At 46.1% G+C, this 24,490-nt stretch overlaps 1 protein-coding gene across 1 annotated transcript; it reads right to left on the reverse strand.

The window, feature by feature from the left end:
* Positions 1-5,166: 5,166 nt before the first annotated feature.
* Positions 5,167-7,004, reverse strand: C2CD4C (C2 calcium dependent domain containing 4C). The gene has a single exon (XM_066602077.1). The coding sequence runs from the start codon at positions 7,002-7,004 to the stop codon at positions 5,700-5,702; it is 1,305 nt and encodes a 434-aa protein (XP_066458174.1). The 3' UTR covers positions 5,167-5,699.
* Positions 7,005-24,490: the final 17,486 nt, after the last annotated feature.

The raw sequence follows: 24,490 nt of genomic DNA on the forward strand, positions 1-24,490 counted from the left end.
GTCACATTTGGATTTTCCCAGCTAAAGCGTTCTTCATTTCTTACTCTACTTAGTCCATTTAAAGCTAAGCAGGCGATGACTAGGGGACTTATCCCACAGGACGGACTATCCCACAAGAGCGATGCAGAACACATCCTCCTGCGGAATATTCGGACCTGAGATCCTGTGGATTTTGGTGCGGGACTGAAAATAGCAGAATCGTTTTGGCAATTCTGCATCAGAATCCACAGCTGACGTGGAATTTAGGCATTTTGTGGAACGCTGTTGCAGAATCTTCCGTCCTGCGTGCAAGGACCCCTACAAACCACAGTGGTTCATGCGGCATAGCTATCAGACTGGGTGAATCCATCTAGCAGTATAAATTGGCACAAGGAGTCTGGAGCAGCCGGGACCCCTCTGTCCTGCCGGACAATGAAGGGATCCATATGTAATAAACAGGAAAGTAATAGTTCTAGGAAACAGACTCAGAAATACAATATGCTAATTTTCCTAACACATGTAACAATATTTCACTAGATTCGCCATACAATTAATTATAAGTGACCACAGAGCGCAGAACACAAAGAAACACTTTAAAATGGAAGGTTACAACAAAAATTTGACCAATGACACCAATATACTGTATATCCACATATAGCATAAGAAGAACACAGCATCTCCCTCTCCTCCCCTGGGAAAGCGATCTGCAGAATAATAACATCCTCATCCCTATATACAAATATGTCCAAGACCGCAGTCAGGGCCGTGTTATACTGTCCCAATAGTCAATCATGAGTACAATGAAGTGATTGCACTTTGTAAAGCTACATATTTCCACTTAGACCTCAGACAAAAAATTAGGATTGCTGAATCCATAAACAGCATTTGCTGTCATCAGCTGAATAAGAGATTGAATGCTAATTGCTAATGCTATTTTTCAGAATCATGGCTCATTATTCATATCTATTATAACTGTATACACCTTAAAGGGATCGCCCAGTTGTAAACTATTGACGGCCTAGCAGCAGGCAGAGTTTCCATTGAAGTAATTGGTTTGTAATACCAAGCCTGGCCACTGCAGTGGGAACGGAGCTGTCTGCTTCCTGCAGAAATCAGCTCAGTGCAGAAGTACACCACCCAGCAAACAGCCTAGGTGACCCCCACTGACCTACTACTGATGAGCAGTCCAGTGGATAGGCCATCACTAGTGTATAACTGGACAAGCCCTTTAAAGACTTTCCAATCACTTTTTGTTCCGCCAAAAAAAAAAAAAAGAAGCAACTTTCCATGTATTCTAAATTAAAAATATCCTAGTGTTTTGTGTGTGCAGCTCCTATGCAGATGGATGTATCTCTGAGGCTGAAGGCTACAACTGGTCCAAGAGTCATCCTCCCTCCAGTCCGCTGCCTGCTAACATATATGTTCAGTTGGTTAGCAAGAAGCTGAGGACAGATAGAAGGATTCATGACTGTAACTAAAATAAGTCTGTGTGGGCGGCGCAGACACAGAAACGTGGACTCTAAATCAATATTTACAGAGTTGCTTCATTATTCATTTCATGCTGAAAGGAGCCAATACAGTTTAACAGCCACCAAAGCGGACTGTTCTGGAGCCGCTGCTGGGAATCTGGTAGATCACATATGGAATCTGCTCTTCAAAGTCCAGGATTGTATCATGTTAACGGAAGGAGAGACAGTCCCTGTTATTTCACATACAACTCCCTTTAGGAACATGGACATCCTATATGTGATCTAAGAGGGGCCCAACAGATGTAACTTATAGTGACTGCAGGAAACGACTTCAGCTTCCCACAATGCTGATCAGCCTCGATTCTGCAGCCGGGTTCGAGCATTCGGAATGGCTAATAGCATATTCCATCCTGGTAGAGCTATCAAGTAACACGCACAGGGGAAAGACAATGCCTGGGGCCGAAATCTGCAGGAAAATCCTATTAAAATATTCATATAAGAGAAGTAGGGATGTAGGACTGCGCACACATCCTCCCACAGCAATGTAGGAGGAAATCACCGATATGAGCATCACAGATAGCATGAGAACCACTCGGAATAATAGAGGAATTCATGTAAAAAGGGAAAGAAAATGGAGAAACATTCATGCAAATAAATATCCATGCGAAACATCATTCTATTTACAAAGCCGTTAATAAGTATCCATCATGACATGAGATAATATTGCCCGGTAATTAATGGGCACTCGGCCACCGAACAACAATACCTGCGGCTACACGTGGAGTGCATGCAAAAAGATGACGGTAACAGAGTTCAGAAATGGGGATTCTGATGATCAGGACATGTATTTGATATTGTGATCCTCCCTCTGCTGCGCTCTTAGATGAGAAGGAGGAGGCTCAACATGTAAGGCCAAGGCTAGAACAATGCTCGGCCGCAGGTAACTTGGTAAGCTTTCATGGTAGAGTGGACTAGATGAGAAATCTGGAGCAGCGATAACACGCTGGCCTGGTGACCCTCTAACACCAATTTAGGGACCAAACAACTTTAACATCCCTTACCAGTGGACTAATTCATTATTTACTCCTCTGCTCATCCTGTTCTGGTAATTAATCCCACCATGTCTGTGCCTTATTATATGTATGCTTCTTTAGATCTATTCCATGTAAGCCTGAGGTAGAAGCTAAGTAGGTTTGAAAGTTCTCTATAACATCCAGTATTTTTGTTAGCCATTAAAGGTATCATATGAGCACAATCCCATTTAGGCCGCTTTCACATCTGCTCGAAAGTTCCATCACAAAATATTAGAACATAAAGTGCTTCTGGTAAAATGTTGGGCAGAGGACCCTGTTATATTCAATGGGGTCCGTTCCATTATATGGAGCAGGAAAGCTGGAGCTCCGATGCAGATATGACAGCAGCCTACGCTGGGAAGGATAATAGGCACCTCTGGTCTGAGGATCCAACCGTTCTCCAGATACAGCATCCTTTCAGGAAGTTTATCATGCTACGTTTCTGCTAGATTTGTATCAGCCCATCTGTCGGTCGGGACATCGATTAGGTTACAGCAGCGTTGAAGGGAAATTTGGGAAGCTTCCAAGTAGTTTACTCATCTGTATTTACTAGAGTGACTGTTGGTAGCAGCTGTCACTACCAAATAAAGCCATCTAGAAATGTCATAGTTCTTAGAAAGTAGAGTATTTCTCTGCAAACAGGTAGGTTTATTGGAACTGTCAATCATAGAAGGGAATGCCTAATTATCAGAAGTACCCAGATACCAGGAGGGTTCAAACACTGGGCATAAGGTGCAACCTGGCGACATATGTGACTGGGCAAAGACTTCTCTGTTACTATGAAACCAGAACATATACACGTTTCGAGTCTACTAAGCCTCTTCCTCAGTATTGGCTGGGGACATATAGAGGAGTTCGGCAAACTCTTCTGCTCTGTCTACGGAAAAATAAAAATGCCGCGGCCGTGGAATATAGCGCCAAAAATAAGTGTTAATATTGTGCAAAAGTAGTAAAACATAAAGCCTCTATATACAGCTGCTGCTTCTGTCATTGTAATGACCGGCTGTATATAGGTAACAGAATATTCATACCACATGGTGAACGCTGGAAATATAAATCCAGAAAAACAATGCTGAAATTGCTTTTTTCCATTGCTTCCCCGCAAAAAAATTATTGTGAGCTATTCAATACATTAAATGTACCCCAAACTGGTTCCTATAAGAACGGGAACTCCTCTGCAGGATCCAAGGGGCCGTACTGCTACAGCGAGGAAAAATACTACTAAAGTATGAGAGCGGAAACACAAAAGGGGAAACAATTTACTGGTTCCGAAGGCTAAAAGTAGTTATGTCACTGAGGGGTTAATCACACGGACACATGGCTGCAGCATACACATGTTACTTTCATCCCTTTTGATACTGGCAGACTGCAGGGGGTTCACTTTCCCGTATTTGGAATCACACATTCAGTTTTTGGAGGAAAAGCCAGAAGTCTTGGAGACATTTGTGCTAAGAAGACTGCAGGAAGAACGCCTCCCAAGTTGCATGTGTGATTCCAGCCCCGCGCTCCCCAAAACCCACATGGCATTGTGATGCAGATTATTGATGCAATTCCTGAAGCCAGCGTCAGCAGCGGATCATATAGGAAGCCAAGTACATTATATAGAAGATCCCACGGATCCTCGTACTTGGTCTTCCTTTTCTTAAACCAGTCCTTGTGTTGGCTTCAAAAACTGTATAAAAAACTGTATCAAAATGCAGATGAGAACTCCTACAATGCACAATCTCAACCACTTTGACATGATGGCACGGAGCTTCACAACCGCGTCAGTCATTTCATGTTCTCAGCTTTCTGCAACCGCAATATGGAATAGAAAAAGTGTTAAATAGCCAGTAAATGACGACCACACTCCCGTGTCTCCATGTCTGTACATGGCCACTGCAGAGCCGAGCTCGTTTCTTAATATTCACTCACCTATGTTTAAACTGGAACTTAGATTTTTAGCTCAATAGTTAAAGGCTGTGGTGCTCAATGAGTTAATCCGTCTCCACGAATCGCAATTCGCATTCATTTACCCATATGGGAATTATTGACCTTTTGACAATCCCATCTGCACAATGTGGTAAATACTCACGCTGCATCTTCTTAGCTTCTAGGTGTGAAAGAGAAAGTATACATTGGATCAAACATTTATTTGTGTGTGGGAGGATGAGAAACCACCAGGATCTTACGAGAAAGTCTGCAGTCTATGCAACAGGTCGGAGCGATTGCTAAAACGGAGAAAAGATTACTGGGTCTTCTCTCCATCCAGATGGGTAAGGTTCCTCAGTCTGAGACATCTGGAGAACTTTTGGAAGCATCTATTATGTAAGAGAAAATCCTTATCCTACAATACTCTATTATACACGGCAGGACACCAAGAATCGAGGCAGTGGCCAAAGAACTGCAATTGTATAGGTCCATGGTGGAAAGCAATGAGAGAGGTCCTGTCCCATCTGCTACAATGGCTGATGCCCGGCTGATGACGCCTTACAGTCTTTGTTACTGCATGTTCTTCTAAGATACAAAATCTGAAAAGAACTACTATTATATAACCAGAGACAAGGCTGCCAATTACTCTGAATTCCTATAAAGTGCTGTGGTGTATGCCTACTGTTCACACAGAATGAGTACGGACTCATGCAGCCATACAACACATGGCTCCAATATGGGTACAAATGGCACCGAGAGCAAGAGGGTATCATTACCTCCTTAATCACCGGGGTTTGCCCCTGATAACTTACTGTGAGTGCAAATTGTCTTTGCACTGGCAGAAGATCTCTGTAGGCTTTGGGCTTGGAGCTCTCAGGGCAATGCGCAGTGTTTTGGAGATACATTATTAGTTTCTTCATCTTCTGAGTTTACTTGGGTTAATTATCTTTTTGACCTCTCTATGAAATGGGTTTGATTTGTCCAAACACGAAGCTCCCTAAAGCTTACGGCCGCTGCTATAATTTACAGCTCTTTGCAGTTCACTATCTCAGTGGAAGCTCAACACTCTGCATTTTCTGGATGAAGGCATGCAATGTAGCCAAGGAAGTGCTGTCTTCTGCATTCTAGCTGTCAAGTGCAAGGCTTTGCAGGGTCCATCAGATGCATGCTGGGATGTGGCTGTAGGTAAAAGCATTCACCGCTGCAGAGCACAAGCAGCTCTCTCTCTCTCTCACACATCATGCAATCTATCAGAGTTCCTCCATTCTCAAAGAAAGGGTAAAAGCGAGGTCAGTGGTATCTCCTTCTCTCCAAGAAGAGTGTCTCTTTTCAGGCTGCTTCCCTTGTTCAGCACTTTTAGTTTAAGTGACATCTTTTTAGCACTTCCAGCCACCAAGCCATCGAAGAAAAAGTCTTCATTGAAGACTGGGTTTCGGCTATTCTTGATAATAGTGCTTCTCTGGCGGTGGACTTTACCAGGATTCAGATACAGAACCACGCAGCAGTTTACTCCCTTCAGATCACAAAGCTTGTCAAAGAGATGCTCTGCTGCTATTAATCGTACTCTGAGACGGGCGTTAGAGGGGTCATATTCTGCTGATAGTCTCATATTGCCTCCTTTACTGAGCCCCACATTGTGTTCCTTCTGTAGAAGGTCCAATGGTAGCACGCCTTGTTGTCCAGAACCTATACCAGCTCCCTTGGCACCTCTTACTCTTCTTCTAGGCATGCTGGGACTAGTGTCTGCAGAACTGCACTCATCTGTGGATAGTGAGCTGTTTCGAGCTACTGAGTGCTTGAGTTTGATGAGTTTTGATTGTGTGTCTGGTGTGAATATTTTCAGCAGAGAAACTGACCGGGAAAGTAATGGTGAACTGAATGGTGAGGACTCAGCTGAGGAGCAGGTATCACTTTCACCACCACTGAAATATCGGTATGGATTCATCAAAGACATTCCAAAATCTGAAGTATTCAACTGGGATCCTCCTTCCGTTCCGCTTCGCCTCTGGGAACTTGGTGAGCTAGATTGTGATGGACATGGGGAAAGAGATCCCTGGTCAGTGTGAAAGAGAGACTCCTTTCGCCGGGTATGAGGACTTTCCATGAGGGTCACAAAACCATAAGATGTCTGGGCCTTTGGAACATATGAAAGGGACATGGCAGTTTGAGATTGTGGGTCTGCATTGGTACCCAAGTCTTCCTCTGAAGCCCATTCATCTGCACTCTCAATCTGAATGATGTGCCGGTTTGCAGCTTTCACAAGGTTTCTGCTCTCTGAAGCAGCTTTGGTTGGTAGACGAGGGCTGCGTTGCGGACGTCTACCTGACAAGTTTTGCTCAGAAGCAGACGTGCCTATATTAGGTTTGGACTGTACCCCTTCAGCTGCTGCAGCGCCTTCAGCTCCTCCTTCAGCTGGTACACTAGTAAGTTTTGGTGGGATGAAAAAATCCGGAATCTTGTCTGGAGTCAGCACATTGCTGTATGATCCACCCTTTGACTGTTTGTCACCAGATTCTCCTGCTTGCCGACCACTGTGATCCACTGTGCCTCGGATCCTCTCCAGCAGCCACATTCTGTGTCTTATATGGTGTGGACTCTAAATTGTTCTGTCACTGGATACAGATTGAACCGCCTGTAGATAGAGAATAAGTTAAAGTATTTTTGTACAAATTATAGACAAATTCCACTACAATCACTCATTTTACATCTCCAAACCCCTCTAGCTCTATGCACATCATCACATATCTCATCCTTCCAGTTTAGCCCATAAATGCGAGGTGTCTTCCATAACTGCTCCATGAGGTGAAGCCTCCCTGCCTTGTTCTCTCCCAGAAAAACACAAAGAACACTCCATAGTGAAGAGGGACATCCATTGCTAAATGAGGAAGTCATATTGCACATGTTAGTTGGCAGAGAGATGAAGCATCCACAACAGGATAAAAACCTCCCAATGTAGCTTGAAAATACCAGGGAACACCAACAAGCTCCTTGGAAAGAAGGACCAGAATCTTGATTAAAAGCTCTATGGCAGAGAAGCTACACATTCCTGTGCCAGCCGGACCAGAATCATGTAGCCTCTCTGCCATAAAGCTTTTAATCAAGATCCTGGTCCTTCTTTCCAAGGAGCCTGTTATTGTTCCCAGCCATTGCTCTCAACCAGGCCTTTATGTCAAGGTGTGAGGAATCGAACCAGGGACCGCCTGCATTCTAGTCAGTACCTCTCACTACTTTGCCATCCAGCCTTTGGGCAGTCTGCCTTGTTCCCAGCCTTGTTCCCAGATCCCACAAAACCAGCCCCTGTCCTGACCCTGCCTCTGTTCCTAATTAACATAGTAACATAGTAACATAGTTCGTAAGGCTGAATGAAGACAATGTCCATCTAGTGCAGCCTGTCTATCCTACTGAGTTGATCCAGAGGAAGGCAAAAAACCCCAAGGCCAGAAGCCAATTAGCCCTTTTGGGGAAAAAATTCCTTCCCGACTCCCTAATGGCAATCAGACTGTTCCCTGGATCAACCCCTAATAGTTCCTACCTGCCTGTATACCAGGATTGACACTTAACCTAATATTTATATCCTGTAATATCCTTCCTCTCCAGAAAGACATCAAGTCCCCTTTTAAACTCCTCTATGGATTTTGCCATCACCACTTCCTCCGGTAGAGAGTTCCACAGTCTAACTGCTCTTACAGTAAAGAATGCCCTTCTATGTTGGTGATGAAACCTACTTTCCTCTAATCGTAGCGGATGTCCTCTTGTTACCGTTGCAGTCCTGGGTATAAACAGATCCTTGTATTGTCCCCTCATGTACTTATACATGGTTATTTGGTCGCCTCTTAACCTTCTTTTTTCTAGAGTAAGTAGTCCCAGTTTGGATAGCCTCTCTGGGTATTCCGGTCCCGTCATTCCATGTATTAGTTTAGTTGCCCTTCTTTGAACCCCCTCAAGCACTGTGACATCTTTCCTGAGCACCGGTGTCCAGAACTGTACGCAGTATTCCATGTGGGGCCTGACAAGTGCCTTATATAGTGGGAGGATAATGTTCTCATCCCTCGCCCCTATACCTCTTTTAATGCACCCCAAGACTTTATTTGCTTTTGCAGCAGCTGACTGGCATTGGTTACTCCAGTTTAGTCTATTATCCACTAATACCCCCAGATCCTTTTCCATATCACTTTTCCCCAGCGGTACCCCATTAAGTGAATATTGGTGGCATCCGTTTCTCCTGCCCATGTGCATAGTCTTACATTTTTCAACATTGAACTTCATTCCCCATTACCCCCCCCCCCCCCCCCCCCGATCCCCCGGCTTATCCAGGTCCGTTTGTAGCCGCACATTGTCCTCCGTTGCATTAATTATATTGTATAATTTAGTGTCATCTGCAAATATTGATATTTTGCTGTGCAGCCCCTCTATCAGGTCATTGATAAATATGTTGAACAGAGTGGGGCCTAATACTGAACCCTGTGGCACCCCGCTAGCGACTGTGGTCCAATCAGAGTACGAACCATTTATTACCACCCTCTGCTTTCTATCATTGAGCCAATTTTTTACCCACTTACACACGTTTTCGCCTATATATTAGCCTATTATGTGGCACGGTGTCAAAGGCTTTAGAGAAGTCCAGATATACAAGATCAATAGATTCTCCCTGGTCCAGCTTAGAGCTTACTTCATCGTAGAAACTGATCAGATTTGTCTGACATGAGCGACCCTTCATGAATCCATGCTGGTGAGGAATTATTCCCTTGTTCTCCTTGAGGTGCTCATCGATGGAGTCTCTCAGAATCCCCTCGAAAATTTTTCCCGTTACTGAAGTGAGACTTACTGGCCTGTAGTTACCAGGCTCACTTTTGCTCCCTTTTTTGTAAATTGGAACCACGTTGGCAATGCGCCAATCCAATGGTACAACACCGGTCTTGATAGTGTCTAGAAATATTAGGTATAGCGGCCTAGCTAACTCATCACTTAGTTCCTTTAGTATCCTTGGGTGTAATCCATCTGGGCCCGGCGATTTATCAATTTTAGTTTTCTTTAGACGCTTCCGCACCTCCTCCTGCGTTAGGTATGAGATATTTTGTGAGGGGTTCGTTTTATTCCCCTGCACCTCGTGTGGCATTTCCTTTTCGTTTGTGAATACACTTGAGAAGAAACTGTTTAGTAGATTTGCTTTCCCTTCGTCATCATCAATGAATTCTCCTGCATTGTTTTTTAAAGGGCCAGCGCTCTCCCTGCAAATCCTTTTGCTGTTAATATAGTTGAAAAATAGCTTCGGGTTGTTTTTGCTCTCTTTGGCGATCAGTCTTTCTGCCTCCTCCTTGGCAGTTTTGATCCTATCTTTGCATATTTAGTTTTTTTCCCTGTACGATTTTAGCGCTTCCTCGCTGCCTTCTTGCTTTAGTAGTTTGAACGCTTTCTTTTTTTCGTTTATTGCCCCTCTTACCGTCCTATCGAGCCACATTGGTTTCCTTTTAGTTGAGATTCTTTTATTTTTAAAGGGAATGAACTGCTCACATGAGGTGATTAGGATCCTTTTAAACTCCTCCCATTTGTCCTCCGCACTGATATTTTTGAGGATGTTGTCCCAATTAATGTTACCGATAGTAGTTCTAAGCTCATCAAATTTTGCTTTACTAAAGTTTAGTTTATTTGTCGCTCCCTGATAAGGCTTCCTATTGATTGACAGCTGGAAGTTGATTATATTGTGGTCACTGTTCCCCAAGTGCCCCTCAACCTGTACCCCCTTTATTCGGTCCGGTTTGTTGGTTAGTACTAGGTCCAGAATGGCCCTCCCTCTTGTTGGTTCCTGTACCAGTTGGTTCAGGTAATTGTCTTTAATTACTCTCAAGAATTTATCACCCCTGTGAGATTTGCAGGTTTCCTTCTCCCGTGTTATATCTGGATAATTAAAGTCCCCCATGATAATTACTTCGTTGCGCTTTGACACCTCTTCTATCTGCCTTAGTAGTGAGTTTTCAGTTTCTTCTGTTGCTTTTGGTGGTCTATAGAAGACCCCTATCAGGATTTTGTTATTTTTTCTTCCCTGTATTTCTACCCACAGACATTCCACCTGTTCGTCTCCTACCCCTATGTCCTCCCGTAGTCTCGGATTTAAGTTCGATTTGACATACAGACATACCCCTCCCCCTTTCTGGTTCCTTCGGTCTCTTCTGAAGAGATTGTACCCCTGCAAATTCACCACCCAATCACACTTATCATCAAGCCATGTTTCCGTTATTCCAACTATATCATAACTCTCATCAGTCATTCTCGCTTCAAGCTCACCTACTTTACCGATCAGACTTCGTGCATTTGTGGTCATACAATTTATATCATTTTTTTTGTTTTTTAAATTTGTTTTGTTGCTATTCGTACTTATGGCTGATTTATCAGTTCTAACTGTACTAACCCCACCCCCTGCTCGACCCCCATTCCCTTTGCTTGGACCCGGATCGCTAATTACACTGGCTACCCCACTATTTCTCATTTTGCCCTCCCCCCCAGTCCCTAGTTTAAACACTCCTCCAGCCTTCTAGCCATCTTCTCCCCCAGCACAGCTGCACCCTCCCCATTAAGATGCAGCCCGTCCCTACGGAAGAGCCTGTAGCCGACAGCAAAGTCAGCCCAGTTCTCCAGGAACCCAAATCCCTCCTTCTTACACCAACTCTGGAGCCACGTGTTTACCTCCCTAAGATCCTGCTGCCTTTCTAGTGTGGCTTTAGGTGCAGGTAGTATTTCCGAGAAAACTACCCTGGAGGACCGTGCCCTAAGCTTGGACCCTAAGTCCCTGAAATCATTTTTGAGGGCCCTCCATTGACCTCTAACTTGTTCATTGGTGCCAACGTGCACCATGACCGCTGGATCCTCACCAGCCCCTCCCAGTAATCTGTCAATCCAATCCGCGATGTGTCGAACTCGAGCGCCAGGAAGACAACACACCGTTCGACGATCCCGGTCTTTATGGCAGATTGCCCTCTCTGTCCCCCTAATAATCCCCCACCACTAGAACCTGTCTAGCCTGCCCTGCACTCCCCGTCCCTGTCTCACTGGAGCAGTCATCCCCCTGGCGTTCAGAGGGTGTGTCATGCTGCAGCGGTGCTGGCTCTGTAATGGCAGTAATTAGGTAATTAGGCTCCTTATAAAAGCCTGACCCTGCCACTGCACCAGCGTGTGATTAGTGTGCTTCAGCCGTGATCAAGCTCCTCTACTCCTCCACAATAAGCAAACCAGAGACTCCTGATACCGACTTCTGGCTTTTTCTCTGGACAATAATACCCACCTCCTCCATTGTACTGCGAATCTGAGACCACCTGATACCGACCTCTGGCTTACCCCAACTGGACTCCTGGCTCCATACTAAACCCAGTGCCAAAAACGCTACACAAGGATAGATGTAAGTCCCCAAGTGGGGGCCTCCCTATAAAACATCCAAATGCCCTAAGAAGTCACATGGAAAGGGCTTATTTGATGACAGAACCAGTAAAAGCTAATGTTGCTTTATCCCTTACATAAGGTAAAAGCAACCAACAGGATGACTGAGCACTTCGGATCCATTTAGACCTGCCGATTTCTCATTTGAAGGAGTAAATTATGTCAGAGTTTGCTTGGTCCGACTGTTTACACAGGCAGATACATCTTTGGCTCATTCAAACAAGAAATCATTCATTCATTCACATTTTGGCTCATTTCAACGATTTTGTGAACCATAACTAACGTTGTGTGTAAATGGGCCCAAGTCATGCACTAATTAGTATGTGTGTGTTATTTCACTTTATTATTATATTATGTTGACTATTATTATATTGCCATTCAAAAAATTAGTCTAATTAAATATGTAAAAAAGGGGAAAAGGAACGCAGGGAAATTCAAAAACATGTAATATACAGATTATATATAATCAGCATGCCAAGACATTTGTTTGCAAGACGTTTGCTGTTGTGTAAGGAGTTAAAAAGTGTCCTATTGTCAACCGGATAATCTATTGCCGGAGGCCGCCTGGCACAAGCAGGAAGAAACACTGCTCAATGGGTCACAGGCTTCCTGGTTCTTGCTGCAGTCTACTAGACCGGCACACCGCGTAGACTTGTCTTATGGAGTATGTGTATTATTAGACTTATCGTAAGGTGCTGAGGAAGTATTACTTGTATTACTTTCTTTTCTACTACAGCAAGTAAGAGTTTCTTTATGTAGAAACAGCAAATTACGTATCAGCAGCAGCAAGGCCAACATTTTTCTCACTTTCTACCCCAATTGAGGCCTCCTATTACCCATTATCAGGATAAATCCCTTTACACTTATTTCAGAATGAACTGGAGGCGGCACTTCCAGCCCCCCCACAATGGGCTGATCATATAGCATGCATGCCCCTGCTACCTCTCAATCACTCAGCGCAGCTAAGAGGACCCACGTGACATACATCCCATCATCCGGTACTTCTGAGAAACAGAAAGAAGCCATTACTTCTGCACTTATAGCATTCCAGCTGTTAGAATTAAAGGACCGGAGCTTCTAGCGGTTTATTTTTGGCCCCAATTATAGAAAATGATCTCTGAAGTTTTGGTTTATCCTTTAATGGCTTTAAAGAAGTTACAGACCGCGCGAGCGTGTTTACCGCACATCAGACGAAAGTGGATACAATAAATTGGGCTCTAATATCTGTTCACACGAGTCGGAAGTTAATCAAAACGTTTTACTTCAATCACAACGATCATTCGTCAGTGGAAATGTAACAAAGTGTTTTAGCGGACCAGAAACAGACCAATGGAGGATGAATCTAAGATACTAGATTGACCCGACGCTACATGGCTGTAAATGTTTTAGGAACTGCCGAGCCGAGGATTCGGCTTCAACTGTTTGTGGCCCACGGCTCGGTCTGCCACAATTTGGGGTTGTGGCAACAAACTGGTAAGCAGTTGATATGAACGGCGCTCAGCAACACTTGACTCTTCCCAGCGGGTCTGTTGGTTGAAGCACAACCTTAACATAGGAACTTTGACCCGGCCTGACAGTCACTCCATGTATCCAACCCTAATGTTATGATTTTATGGCAGTGGTGAGGAGGTCACAGACCTAATGACACCAAAATCATCTACCAAAGGTCACGCAAAGGGGTCAAAGTGGAGTGCAAGAAAAGCCTGTAGGCTCTTTATAGTAGATGTGTCTGATAGTCGCTAGTATTTGACTATGGGTGATGCAGTCAGCCACCACAAGAACAATCGTGATGTGAAATGCGTTCCCACAGTGGCAGATTGTTTGCCCTTGTCCCGATGTCCTTCAACATAAATGGCCAGTTTAACAATTGTAGAAGCCAATATGGATTAAAATGTCTATTGCTGCATCAATATAACAATCATTGCCATACAATAACTTGTCCAACCATCCATACCTCTAACCATGTGAATGACCACCTTAAAGGGGTTTTGTGGGATTTTAAAAAAACTAAATGGCTGGCTTCCCCATTGAGTGCTGGTGCACACCACTCGGAGCCCGGAAGAAGCTAGAGGTCAGTCACATGCTGTACATTGTCACATGAAGGCTCAGCCAATCACAGGCTCCAGCCGCCGTGGATGAATCATTCTTTCTCTATTTTAAACCATCTTAACCCTCTACATTTTTTTAAGTCCTAAAACCCCCCTTTAAGATTACGAGACAACGGGAGCCCTGAGATTAGTTTTAGAGTTGCCACATATGGCAATTAACTGCCTTGGCAGATGGGCTCACAATGGCTCCGCCTTGCAGAGTCTTCTGCCTTTATCCTGCACCTGGGAAAGATCAACTCTTCAACAGATCTTAGTCCTTGAGCAAAGAAAGGACGCGTTCGCAAACATTTTCTTAGGGAATACCAACCTTTTTCTATGCATTAGATAACCGTTTCCACTTTTGATGAAACATATGTAAGGAGAGCTAATTTACTGAAACATTAAATAAAGGCAGCTTGATGGAGGTACTGTGGCTGGCTCTGTTATGGGGACACCAAGAACTTGGCTGAAGGACATTTGGTCTTACGGCACCCAATACAGAAGTTAATGTGTGGAAGCTTCTGGATATTTCTGAATGGTCTATGTAGTCTTGTGCTTCTATGTACTGTCACTGTATTCCATGTGAGTGAATTTAATGTGTATTTCATAGCTGCAGCACTGAATGGGTTACAGTCTGGGTTATGTCTGGAAATGTATCTATTTGTCTGTCATGTGACCTTGTTATATATATGTGGATGCAAGGTGCATGAGTGAGGGGTTGTTTGGAGTTTTTGGCTGCTGAGAGAGGAGAGCAAAAGACTGTCGTTGGCCGGCACGCCGACACCTTTGTTCTGAGTGTAGAGGTGATGGAGGAGGCTGAATGGATAGACTGTTTGTGCCATGATACCCTTTCTTCTTCTTCCCCGTGTGGAGCGTGTAAAGCGTGACAAGCCGCAAGTTGTACGCGTTTCCTGCCAAGCAGTGTCTAATATCCTGTGAGGGTGGACTGGTAGAGAGCTGTCAAGGTTGTTCATACAAAGGTGTCCACTATCAGAGAACGACAGGTAACGTGGCCTGTGTAAGTCCCTCTGTTCTCCCGTGTTTCCTCCCGGTCTCATCACATGTTCTTCTGCACTGCCTGTCCTGCCGCTGGATGTAAAAGTGAACTGTATTTGGAGTTGTTACAAGTTATCCTCAGTAAACGGCTTCACCGTCCGTTCCCGGTTCTGCCTTTAAACTTCCCCCCGTGTGTGCGGACTCTTATTTCTTTCACCGAGAGATCACCGTGGATGAAGGAATGGTGGCGTCAACCGTGACAAAAGAGGACTAAGATAAACCCGTTTCCTGGTTACCCTTCATCTTAATAGCCTGCCCTTGGCCGTTGGACGTGTCCCTGGTTACCCTCCAGGTGGGAAACGGTAGTGCCACCGGGACAAGGCCTCCATCAATCCGCACTGTCTCCTAGGCTGGGGCCCGCTCCTCGGACACTACACATGTACGGCCTTTCATACCCATCATCACCTCCATTTGCAGCGATGTCATGAATGATGAAACTGGACGCTACGGAGGGGAACCAGGTTTTCTTAATCCAGATTAATCCAGGTTTGGTTTGGTCACTGACAACGGCCGTGCTCGTGTCCGGAGACCTTGGGATAAGCGCCTTAATCTTGCCTTTGCTGTGGAGCAGCACACTGCCCCCTGCTGGTGTGATGGTCTGGAGGGCCACCACATACGACAGTCGTTCCCCTCTAGTAGTTGTAAGAGGGGTAATGACAGCTCAGCGATATGTTCAGGACGTCCTGCAGCCACATGTGTGCTTCTCATGGCGGCTTCCAAGAGGCAGCAGGATAATGCCCGTCCGCCTGTGACACCCTTGTGTGTGCGTTCGAGCATTATCTTGCTGGCTTCACCAGAAGAGCAAAGTTTTAGAATGGTCCAGCCAGACTCCAGACCTGAATCCCATTGAAGATCTGTGGATTGACCTGAAGAGGGCGCTACACACGAGATGTCCTTGCAGTCTGACCGATTTGGGGTGGAGGCAAATACACAGTGAATACTCAGGAAACCTCTATATTTGCGCACCATTTCTACGAGCCTGTCTGCGTTCTTCTTGTGTGCGCAAATATGAAATATCTGCGCACATAAAAACACAGCTTATTTGCCTGACCAAAAAGCGCTTACGCCTGTGTGAACAAGCCCTATTAGGGACTCCCTTAGTGGCCCCAACAGTAACAGTGAACCCCACAGTAGTCCCAGGGATGCCGCCCAGCCAGAGGCCAAAAACAACCCCCTACTGGCCTCTGGCTGGGCGGCATCCCTTAGGCTTTGCACTCACGCAGCCTACGGCTCCTGGCCTGACAGCCGCTGCTGGTTTTGTGACCGCTGACCTCACAGCTCAGACGCCAGCAGGGGAGATCAGCAGTCACAGATCTACCTGAACTGGAGCTGCAGATGGGGTGAGTATAATTCACACCAGCAGGATGCACGGCCGGCAGACCACATAACATGAGGCGGAAGGGTTGGATCCAGTCCACGAGCCTCTGTGTGATAGAAATGCTAACGAAAACTATATTTTAATGATAAAACCAGCCGGTCGGAGTGTGGCTTCCACCGGGTGCTGCAACACCCACAGTATGGAGAGGCCAGGAGGACATGTTTCATATCCTTACGCTGCAGACTAATCAAGTACTAGAGACCATCATGTTAGAACACTGCATGGCTTTATCACAAAGTATCACACAGGGATAAATATATGGGGGAAGAGTCTATGAGTCATTAACTGGTAAGTAAAGCCGCTTCAGTTCTAGTATTTTTTAGATCCATAGAATTAGCTATCTGCCGGGGTGAAAATCGGTGGCCGAAACATCAACAATCTCCGTTATGTGAATGGCAAAACAGAAGCCGGTCTGAAGCCGCTGATATGGAAGATTAAAACTGAAAGTGAAAAAATGGGCCAAATGTAAAGAAGACTAAAATTATGGCAACTGCAAAAAATGGTCAAAATCGACAATGAGGCCATAGAATGCGTGCGAGACTTCATCTTTCTTGGTACACAAATTGACCAGGCTGGAGAATCTATGCCAGAGATAAGACATAGGATGGCATTGGGGCGAAGCGCGATGCTGAACATGGACAAAATCTGGAAAAGTAGGCATATCGGCATAGCAACTAAACGCAGGATAGTGCAAACCATCGTTATCCCCAGAGCCATGTATGGAGGTGAAAGCGGGACTGCGAGGGAAGCTGATAGGAGGATTGATGTGTTTGAGCTGCTGCGTATGCCCTGGACAGCGAGAGGAACAAACAGAAAAGTCCTGAATCGTATAAGACCCGATATATCTCTGGAGGACAAGATGACCAGACTCAGATTCACAGAAGCAAAGATGACCAGATTCAGACTCATGGAAGCCAAGATGACCGGGCCCAGGCTCACGGAGGAGAAGATGGCCAGGCTCAGGTTCACGGAGGACGAGATGACCGGGCTCAGGCTTACCAATGACAAGATGACCAGACTCAGACTCACGGAGGACAAGATGACCGGACCCAGGCTCCCGGAGGGCAAGATGACCAGACTCAGACTCACAGAAGCCAAGATCACCAGACTCAGTCTCATGGAAGCCAAGATGACCGGGCCCAGGCTCACGGAGGAGAAGATGGCCAGGCTCAGGTTCACGGAGGACGAGATGACCGGGCTCAGGCTCACGAAGGACGAGATGACCGGACCCAGGCTCCCGGGGGGCAAGATGACCAGACTCTGACTCACAGAAGACAAGATGACCAGACTCAGACTCACAGAAGCCAAGATGACCAGACTCAGACTCACGGAAGCCAAGATGACCGGGCCCAGGCTCACGGAGGAGAAGATGGCCAGGCTCAGGTTCACGGAGGACGAGATGACCGGGCTCAGGTTCACGAAGGACGAGATGACCGGACCCAGGCTCCCGGAGGGCAAAATGACCAGACTCAGGCTCACGTATTTTGGCCATGTAATGCGAGCAGAGTCGCTAGAAAGGTCTATAATGCTTGGAGAGGTCAGTGGCAAAAGAAGACCCATCCCCCAAAGGACACAATGTCTGATACTGGCATGGATATCGCACAGCTGAAAGAAGCCATGCAAGACCAAAAAACATGAAGGGAGCTCGCCTTTAGGGTCACCGAGGGAAGTGAATGACTAAACGGCTAACAACAACACAACAGAATTAGCTAATATGCAGTACTAATATCAGAAGAGTAAAAGGAGGATGTGAATAAGACTAGCTGTTTTAGGCCGCTTTCACATGGCTGAGAAAATCGCATCCCATCCTTGGGCCTTCCCTCGGAACACCTCGCTCATTGTTTTCAATGGGACCGGAAAACACAGGTGCATGCGAATGAAATGCGATGTTTCCCATTGAAAACAATGGGAAACACTTGCTGATTCTCCGACGCGGCTGAAAGCCGTGCTGAAGGGTCGTAACCGTACTAAAGGGATGGGAGGCGTTATTGACACAAACAGGCCTTGCATTCGCCGCTACATCGCACAGTTCCGAGTGCAATTGTGGGCCGAGTTTCATGGCCCGATATCACGCTTGGCTGTGTGAAATTAGCCTTCGGTGTATGATATGGGGAATAGTGTCGCCCTCTTCTGGACGCTCTTTCAGCTATCCAAGGGAACAAAGAGAGGTCACATGATAAATGTCCCTCCAAAGATTTGACTTAGAAGGAAGTTGAAGTGTAAGTCAAATGAGTAGAGGGTGAGTCCTGTTTATTCTACTCTTTATTGGAAATTTAGAGACTTCCTTAAAAAGGAGTATCAAATAATCTTGTGGTCCAATAGCAAAACCTGAGATGGGGTCTTCCCCAACATTATCCATTATCAGAGTATCAGTTCAGGAAATAGCATAGTTAGGGTTATTATGGTTTTTACTCTCCTACCTTCATGCATTCCCAACTTCTTTCTCCCAACATCACCCACAGTAACCCAAACTCAACTGAAATTATGACGTCCAAGTGAAGGCAGACCAATGCAAGGGAGAGCAACAAGATGGATGTCACGGGTGGCTCTGCAATCCCTCCCGACAATGGTGGCGAAATAGCCCAGCCCGGTTGCGTGCAGTGGAACAGGAGTAATACCTGTAGCGATTAGGTCTAACGGTTGTGTCACGTGACGCCAGTACCTTTGAGGGGTGAACTTCAGTAGATGGTGATGCAATAACTGAGACAGGTCCACTTTAGCTTAGTTATAAACCAAAGGTACATGGTTTACTCAGCAATTTGTAAGACTTGAAGAATTGGTACAGCTCCATGTGATGCAGGTTCAAGCTCAGTATTCAAAGGACGTTGATTCAAGTGCATTAATAAGACAAACAGATTTATTCTTCAATGCTCTTGCTCTTTATTTAAGGTTACCGATGAGTAAATCGCATTAATCTATGTTATTTGAGGGTTGTTTCCCGAGGATGAGGGCTCAGTCACACAGGCGTTTGTACGGGCGTCTGTAAGTTGTGCTTGCCGGCCACATCTAAATAGAACTAATGCTTTTCAATGGGATCGGTCACATGTGCGAATTTTACATGCGCACAAGCGCATGCCGGCGGCAGCAGTGCCGACTCCATTGAGAACATATAGTGAAGATCGTGATCCTCTGCCACTGAAAATCAATCCAAAAATGTGTAAAAAAAAAAAAAAGTATACTCTCCTCTCTGCAGCTGCCGGGGCTCAGCCGCGTCCAGCCGGCTCTTCTCCTGTACTGCTCTGAGTAGTATTCAGCAGACGGGGATTTAAAATCCCCGGCTGCTGAAAGGACTGCCTCTGATTGGCTGAGCACTGTGGTCCCTGCGCTCAGCCAATCAGAGGCAACACTCACCCATTCCTGAATTCATGAAGAGCCGGCTGGACGAGGCTGAGCCCCGGTATGCTGTCACAGTATTCAGTGACAATGGGACTCGCCGCAGAGATGAAGAAATCCTCTGCCACAGCTGTAGCAGAGGATCGCTATCTTCTCTGTATGTCAGTGGGGCCGCCGCCCCATTGACCACTGGTGAAACCCCTGGATGTGACAGCATTCAGGGGTTTCACATCCAAAAAATCCCCTGCTGCGGCTGTGACAATGCTCTTTTTGAGCGGATAAACGGTGCTAGCAGCGGTTTTTCTGCCGTGACGCCCGATTCGGCCATGCAAACTTTTGAACGCATAATTGATGTGTGACTGAGGCCTTACTATGCAGTTATTGTAGTTATGAAGAATTGCGTTGCCTGTACTCACTCTCTACTCCAAGTAACGCTAGATCCTGCAGCATCGCTCCCCCCGTCTACCTCCTGACGATGACTCTCCTAACTCCTCCTTCACTTCCTGTCTCTTCTCCCGCACTTTCTCTAAACACCCCCTCTCATCCTGCGTCGCCCTACTCATTTTCGCTTCCTTGCAGTTACTCCCCCAATCAGGGATTTTTATAACATCAACCAATCCGGAGCCAGCTGTTGCCAGGCAGAATAGCCTATGCCTGTGAAGAAAGGGAAAAGACAGGGTCTTTCTCACGTCCGATGCCTTTATGTCCCCAGAGGAATACATAAGCAGGTGTTTTTAGGACAGTGTGACCATCCTGTAGGACCCCCGGGCCACTGCAAAGTCTCCTTTAACAGATGCAGGCCTCTTCAACTACTGAGCTCCATAGCACCCGCTATGCCTGCTACCCCTAACGCCTTCTTACTGATTGTTTCCAACTAGCTATACTTTTTTTTTTTACACACTTCAAAATAAAAAAGGAACCGGAAAACCAAATAGCAAAATATGTAAGTATAATTATATTTTCTATTTGCTTATCAGACCTTTAATAATAAGCCGAGCGGCTCAGTTATTAAATACGGACTTGAGAACATATTATCCTTCACACATACCAGGAGTTAAAGGATTTCATCCCACAGAAAGCTCTGCAAACGGCACCGAAATGTCTCCGAACATTGTGTCCCCTGATTATGAGCCACTAACGTTCCCATCACTGTAGATGTCTGTAACTTTCAGTGTGATGAAACTCCAAGTATTGCGCAGTCCGGCGCTTGGATGGACCTGGGACTCGCTCCCCATCACGTCTCTTGGTTTATCCTCCCCCAATGCGACTATTTTCTCATATCTGACAGCTGATAAAAGGAGGCGAGGCCCCGCAATAATCGCTGGTTACACCCATCCGGCTCCGCTAGTCTCCAGGGCGCATCTAGTACACCCAGGGAGCGCCGCCACCGAATGCTGACGCCGTGAGGATTTAGTGAATACGTGTCATAAGGAGACGACCCTCCATTACTATAGTCACAAAGTATCAATAACAGCCGACCTCGGCGCATTCTCTTGTAAACCTGGATATGTCAGGCCACAATCTCTTATCTGTCGGCTCTCTTCAAGCTGTAGAAATAAGGGCTTCCAGAAAGGTAAACGAGGGGCCTTTATTGTTGGTTCTCTCAGCTTAAAGCCGTTTTCTAGCACTTAACAATTGGTGACCTCTTCTAAGAATAGGCCATCAATAGTTCGTCGGCAGGGGTCCGCCGTTTGGGATGCCCGCCAATCAGCTGATTAAAGTGACAGCCGCGCTGGTTTGAGTGACTCTTTCACTTCCGTCCATGCCAGGCACCGTAGGTTGTATTGCGGCTTAGTCTCTTTCACTTCCCGGATCTCGGGCCATGTGACCGATGAATGGGACATCACTGACCCGAGTGGTGAACCCCAATGATCAACTACCGAGGTCATTTATCCTGAGGATAGGTCATCAATAGCTTAGTGCTGGAAAATGCCTTTAAATGCCCAATGGAGTAGGGCCAATTTAAGAGGCCATATTTACCTTTGCTTGGTCTCCAATGCAGGCAGCAAGTTGCCCCAATCCAAAGCAGCGCAGTCCAGTGTTCCCGTTCAGCTGCGCAGCAATGCAGCTTCTGAGCTCCCTCCACTCACCGGCAGACTGGAGAGTCAAGGAGGATCTTTGCTGAGCTCTCTGCTCCAGGAGACCCGAGTGATGCAACGTGAGAGGACAGATGCCTGGGTTACCAACTGTCTGCTGTGTCCAGGATTTACAAAAGGCAGTGATTTAGCTTTTTCCCAATGTAAGGGACCCACCCTGAGGGCTTACCGTTGTCATAGAAATGCAAAAAGTGCACCAAAATCACTGTATGTGCCACAATTTATGCCAAAATCTGATGCAGCGGAAGTGGGCATGCTTACTGAACACTTGTTGACTGGTTCATGCTTTAGCATAAAAAGCACTGGCTGTGCTGGCACTGGAGGGAGGCTGTCTGCAAAGCCAAGAGGCAGAAGAGAAAGAGGAGTCACAGAGGCCCTGGACTTGGGGAAGGCCCATCTAATACCCTAGGAGCCAGAAATAGAGAGAGCCATGGAGAGTAACACCCCTGACCCCAGACCATGTTGCAGAGAAGATTGGGCAAAAGAAGCAAAAATTCCCAGGCGACAAACTGTAAGTGAGGCCGGCCTCTGAATGGACTTTAGGATTGTAGGTGTGCACACCAACAGAGACAGCTATCACCTACCTAGCAGGCTTGTTAAACTTATGATTGCAGATGGAGAAGAGACTGAACTGTGGGGACATTGTGTGACACTTGAGTTCCTTAAGACACATTTAGATACAACGATTATTGCTCAGAATTCGCACAAAAGCAATCTTTGTGTGTATTTACACGGCAAGATGATCGCTCAAGATTCGTTCCAACGGCAGTTGTTGGAGTGACAGTTTTGAGCGTTCACTTTGCATAAGCTGTTAAGTAGCTAATTAGCTACTTGAGAGCTTATTAGTGTGTAAATAAAGGCTCCTGCTGTATGCAGAAGTCAGCGGAAGTGCTGTCTTCTGTATACAGATGCTGTGTTCTCGGAGTGCTCAGCTGGTATTCTGCTGGGAAGTCTCTGGGATACCAGCTGAAAGAATGCTATCAGTGCTGAGATATCAGATGACCATGCGTTTAGACGGAGCGATTATCGCTCAAAAGGCGGCTTTTCAGCAAAATGGGCCTTTAGAGTGTTGAGACCTAATTTCTGGACTGAGATATTTCGTAAGGGGAGATAGAAATTTGTTTATGAGGTGACAGAGTGTGAACCCCTAAAGAGGAGCGAGGTGCTTCCGAATCTGTACTTAAATGAGAATGAAGTGGCATTAGCAAAGTGTTCGCGGTTTTGCTGTGAGGCATCGCTATGTTGTACGAATACATTGTATCTAGAGAGTAGAAAAGGAAACTTCGGTCACTCATTATTACCCATTGTCTAATTCTGTGTTTTTAAGTAAATATTGTGCACTTTGGTGGCTGACTGCATCGTATCCTGAATCGTATCGTATCGCCATCCCTCGGCCCGTGACACCAAAAAGCTGCGCAATTATGCAGATCTGTGTGCGCATAGTTGGAGGAAGAAGTACGCGCCGATGAAACATCCTCTGAAATACAGTATCTTATCAGTGAGCCGTAAGAAGTACCTGCAAGGTCCCCGCTTCTCTGCAGCACATGCGCTACTGCTATGTTAGTACTGCATGGCAGTTGGAGCCCCCCGCTTATCAGCAATCTACTGCCCCACAATCATTGTCCCTCTGACCACCGCCACCATGTGCAGTAGGAGGGTCTGACCGTGCAGACATACTGGGGCTGGAATGAGTCTTCAGATTCCATCTCCCAGAATGGGCCGTACGGACGGTTACATACACACTACAGAGCCGCACTCAGAAGTAGAGAGGTTCACGAGTCAGACCCCTGAGCAAAGACCACTGGAGGACTGGATGGAAGTAAGGAGAGGGAGATGAGATGAAACAGGAGGCGGATGGCTGGAATGACACAAGCAGAACATCAACCATCCTGCTTAGTCAGTGGCATCTTAACACTTGGGCCTGATAGGACCTTACCTGGGGCCCCCACAAGCATAGGGGCCCATACTAATCTAAGTATGCTAACACTCCACCTTGTATCATATATGATAATGCTGTGTGGCGGGATATGAACTTGGTGCCGATCTGTCTGCCGTGTGGGATGACCCATAATTCCTTCTGTAAATCTTCTATAATTTCTGTAATAGGGGTTTCCGGCGGACGCTGCAGATCATCTTGTGAAGCGCGGTCCGTCGTCTCGTTACTTCTAGTGTAAAGTCGCCTGGCACTATGACCGGCGAGACGTCTACAAGAGGAGATCTGGAGACTTAGACTTCCGCGTCTCCGGTCTAGGTCGCCTCTTACTACCTCGCTGGTCCTCCCGCGTTTTTCTTGAGGTCGCCCCGTGCCGCCGCATCTTCCCCCTGTGAGCAGCTGTTGTAGGGGCCCCAGTACACTGCTCTGCCCGGGCCCATAATGCTGTTAGGACGGCACAGTGCTTCGTCTCCCATATACGGCAGGGCAGCTAAATCTCCTGTCATAGATGTTGCAGACTCTTCATAAACGGCACGCGCCTTTATTGGGGGGGGGGGGGGGGGGTTGTCTCCAAGTTGCAGCCTTAACGGCCTATTCAGACGAGTGAACTTCAAATCACATTTTTTCTGGGATTTTTGCAAAGAAAGCCCAAATGATGCGACATTCAATGACATACATGCATGTAAACTACATGGGTACCTACTATTAAGGTCTTATTCACACAGTGCGCTAAAGTCATAGTTTTTA

The sequence above is a fragment of the Eleutherodactylus coqui genome, chromosome 5, assembly GCF_035609145.1.
Source record: "Eleutherodactylus coqui strain aEleCoq1 chromosome 5, aEleCoq1.hap1, whole genome shotgun sequence".
Classification (NCBI taxonomy): domain Eukaryota; kingdom Metazoa; phylum Chordata; class Amphibia; order Anura; family Eleutherodactylidae; genus Eleutherodactylus; species Eleutherodactylus coqui.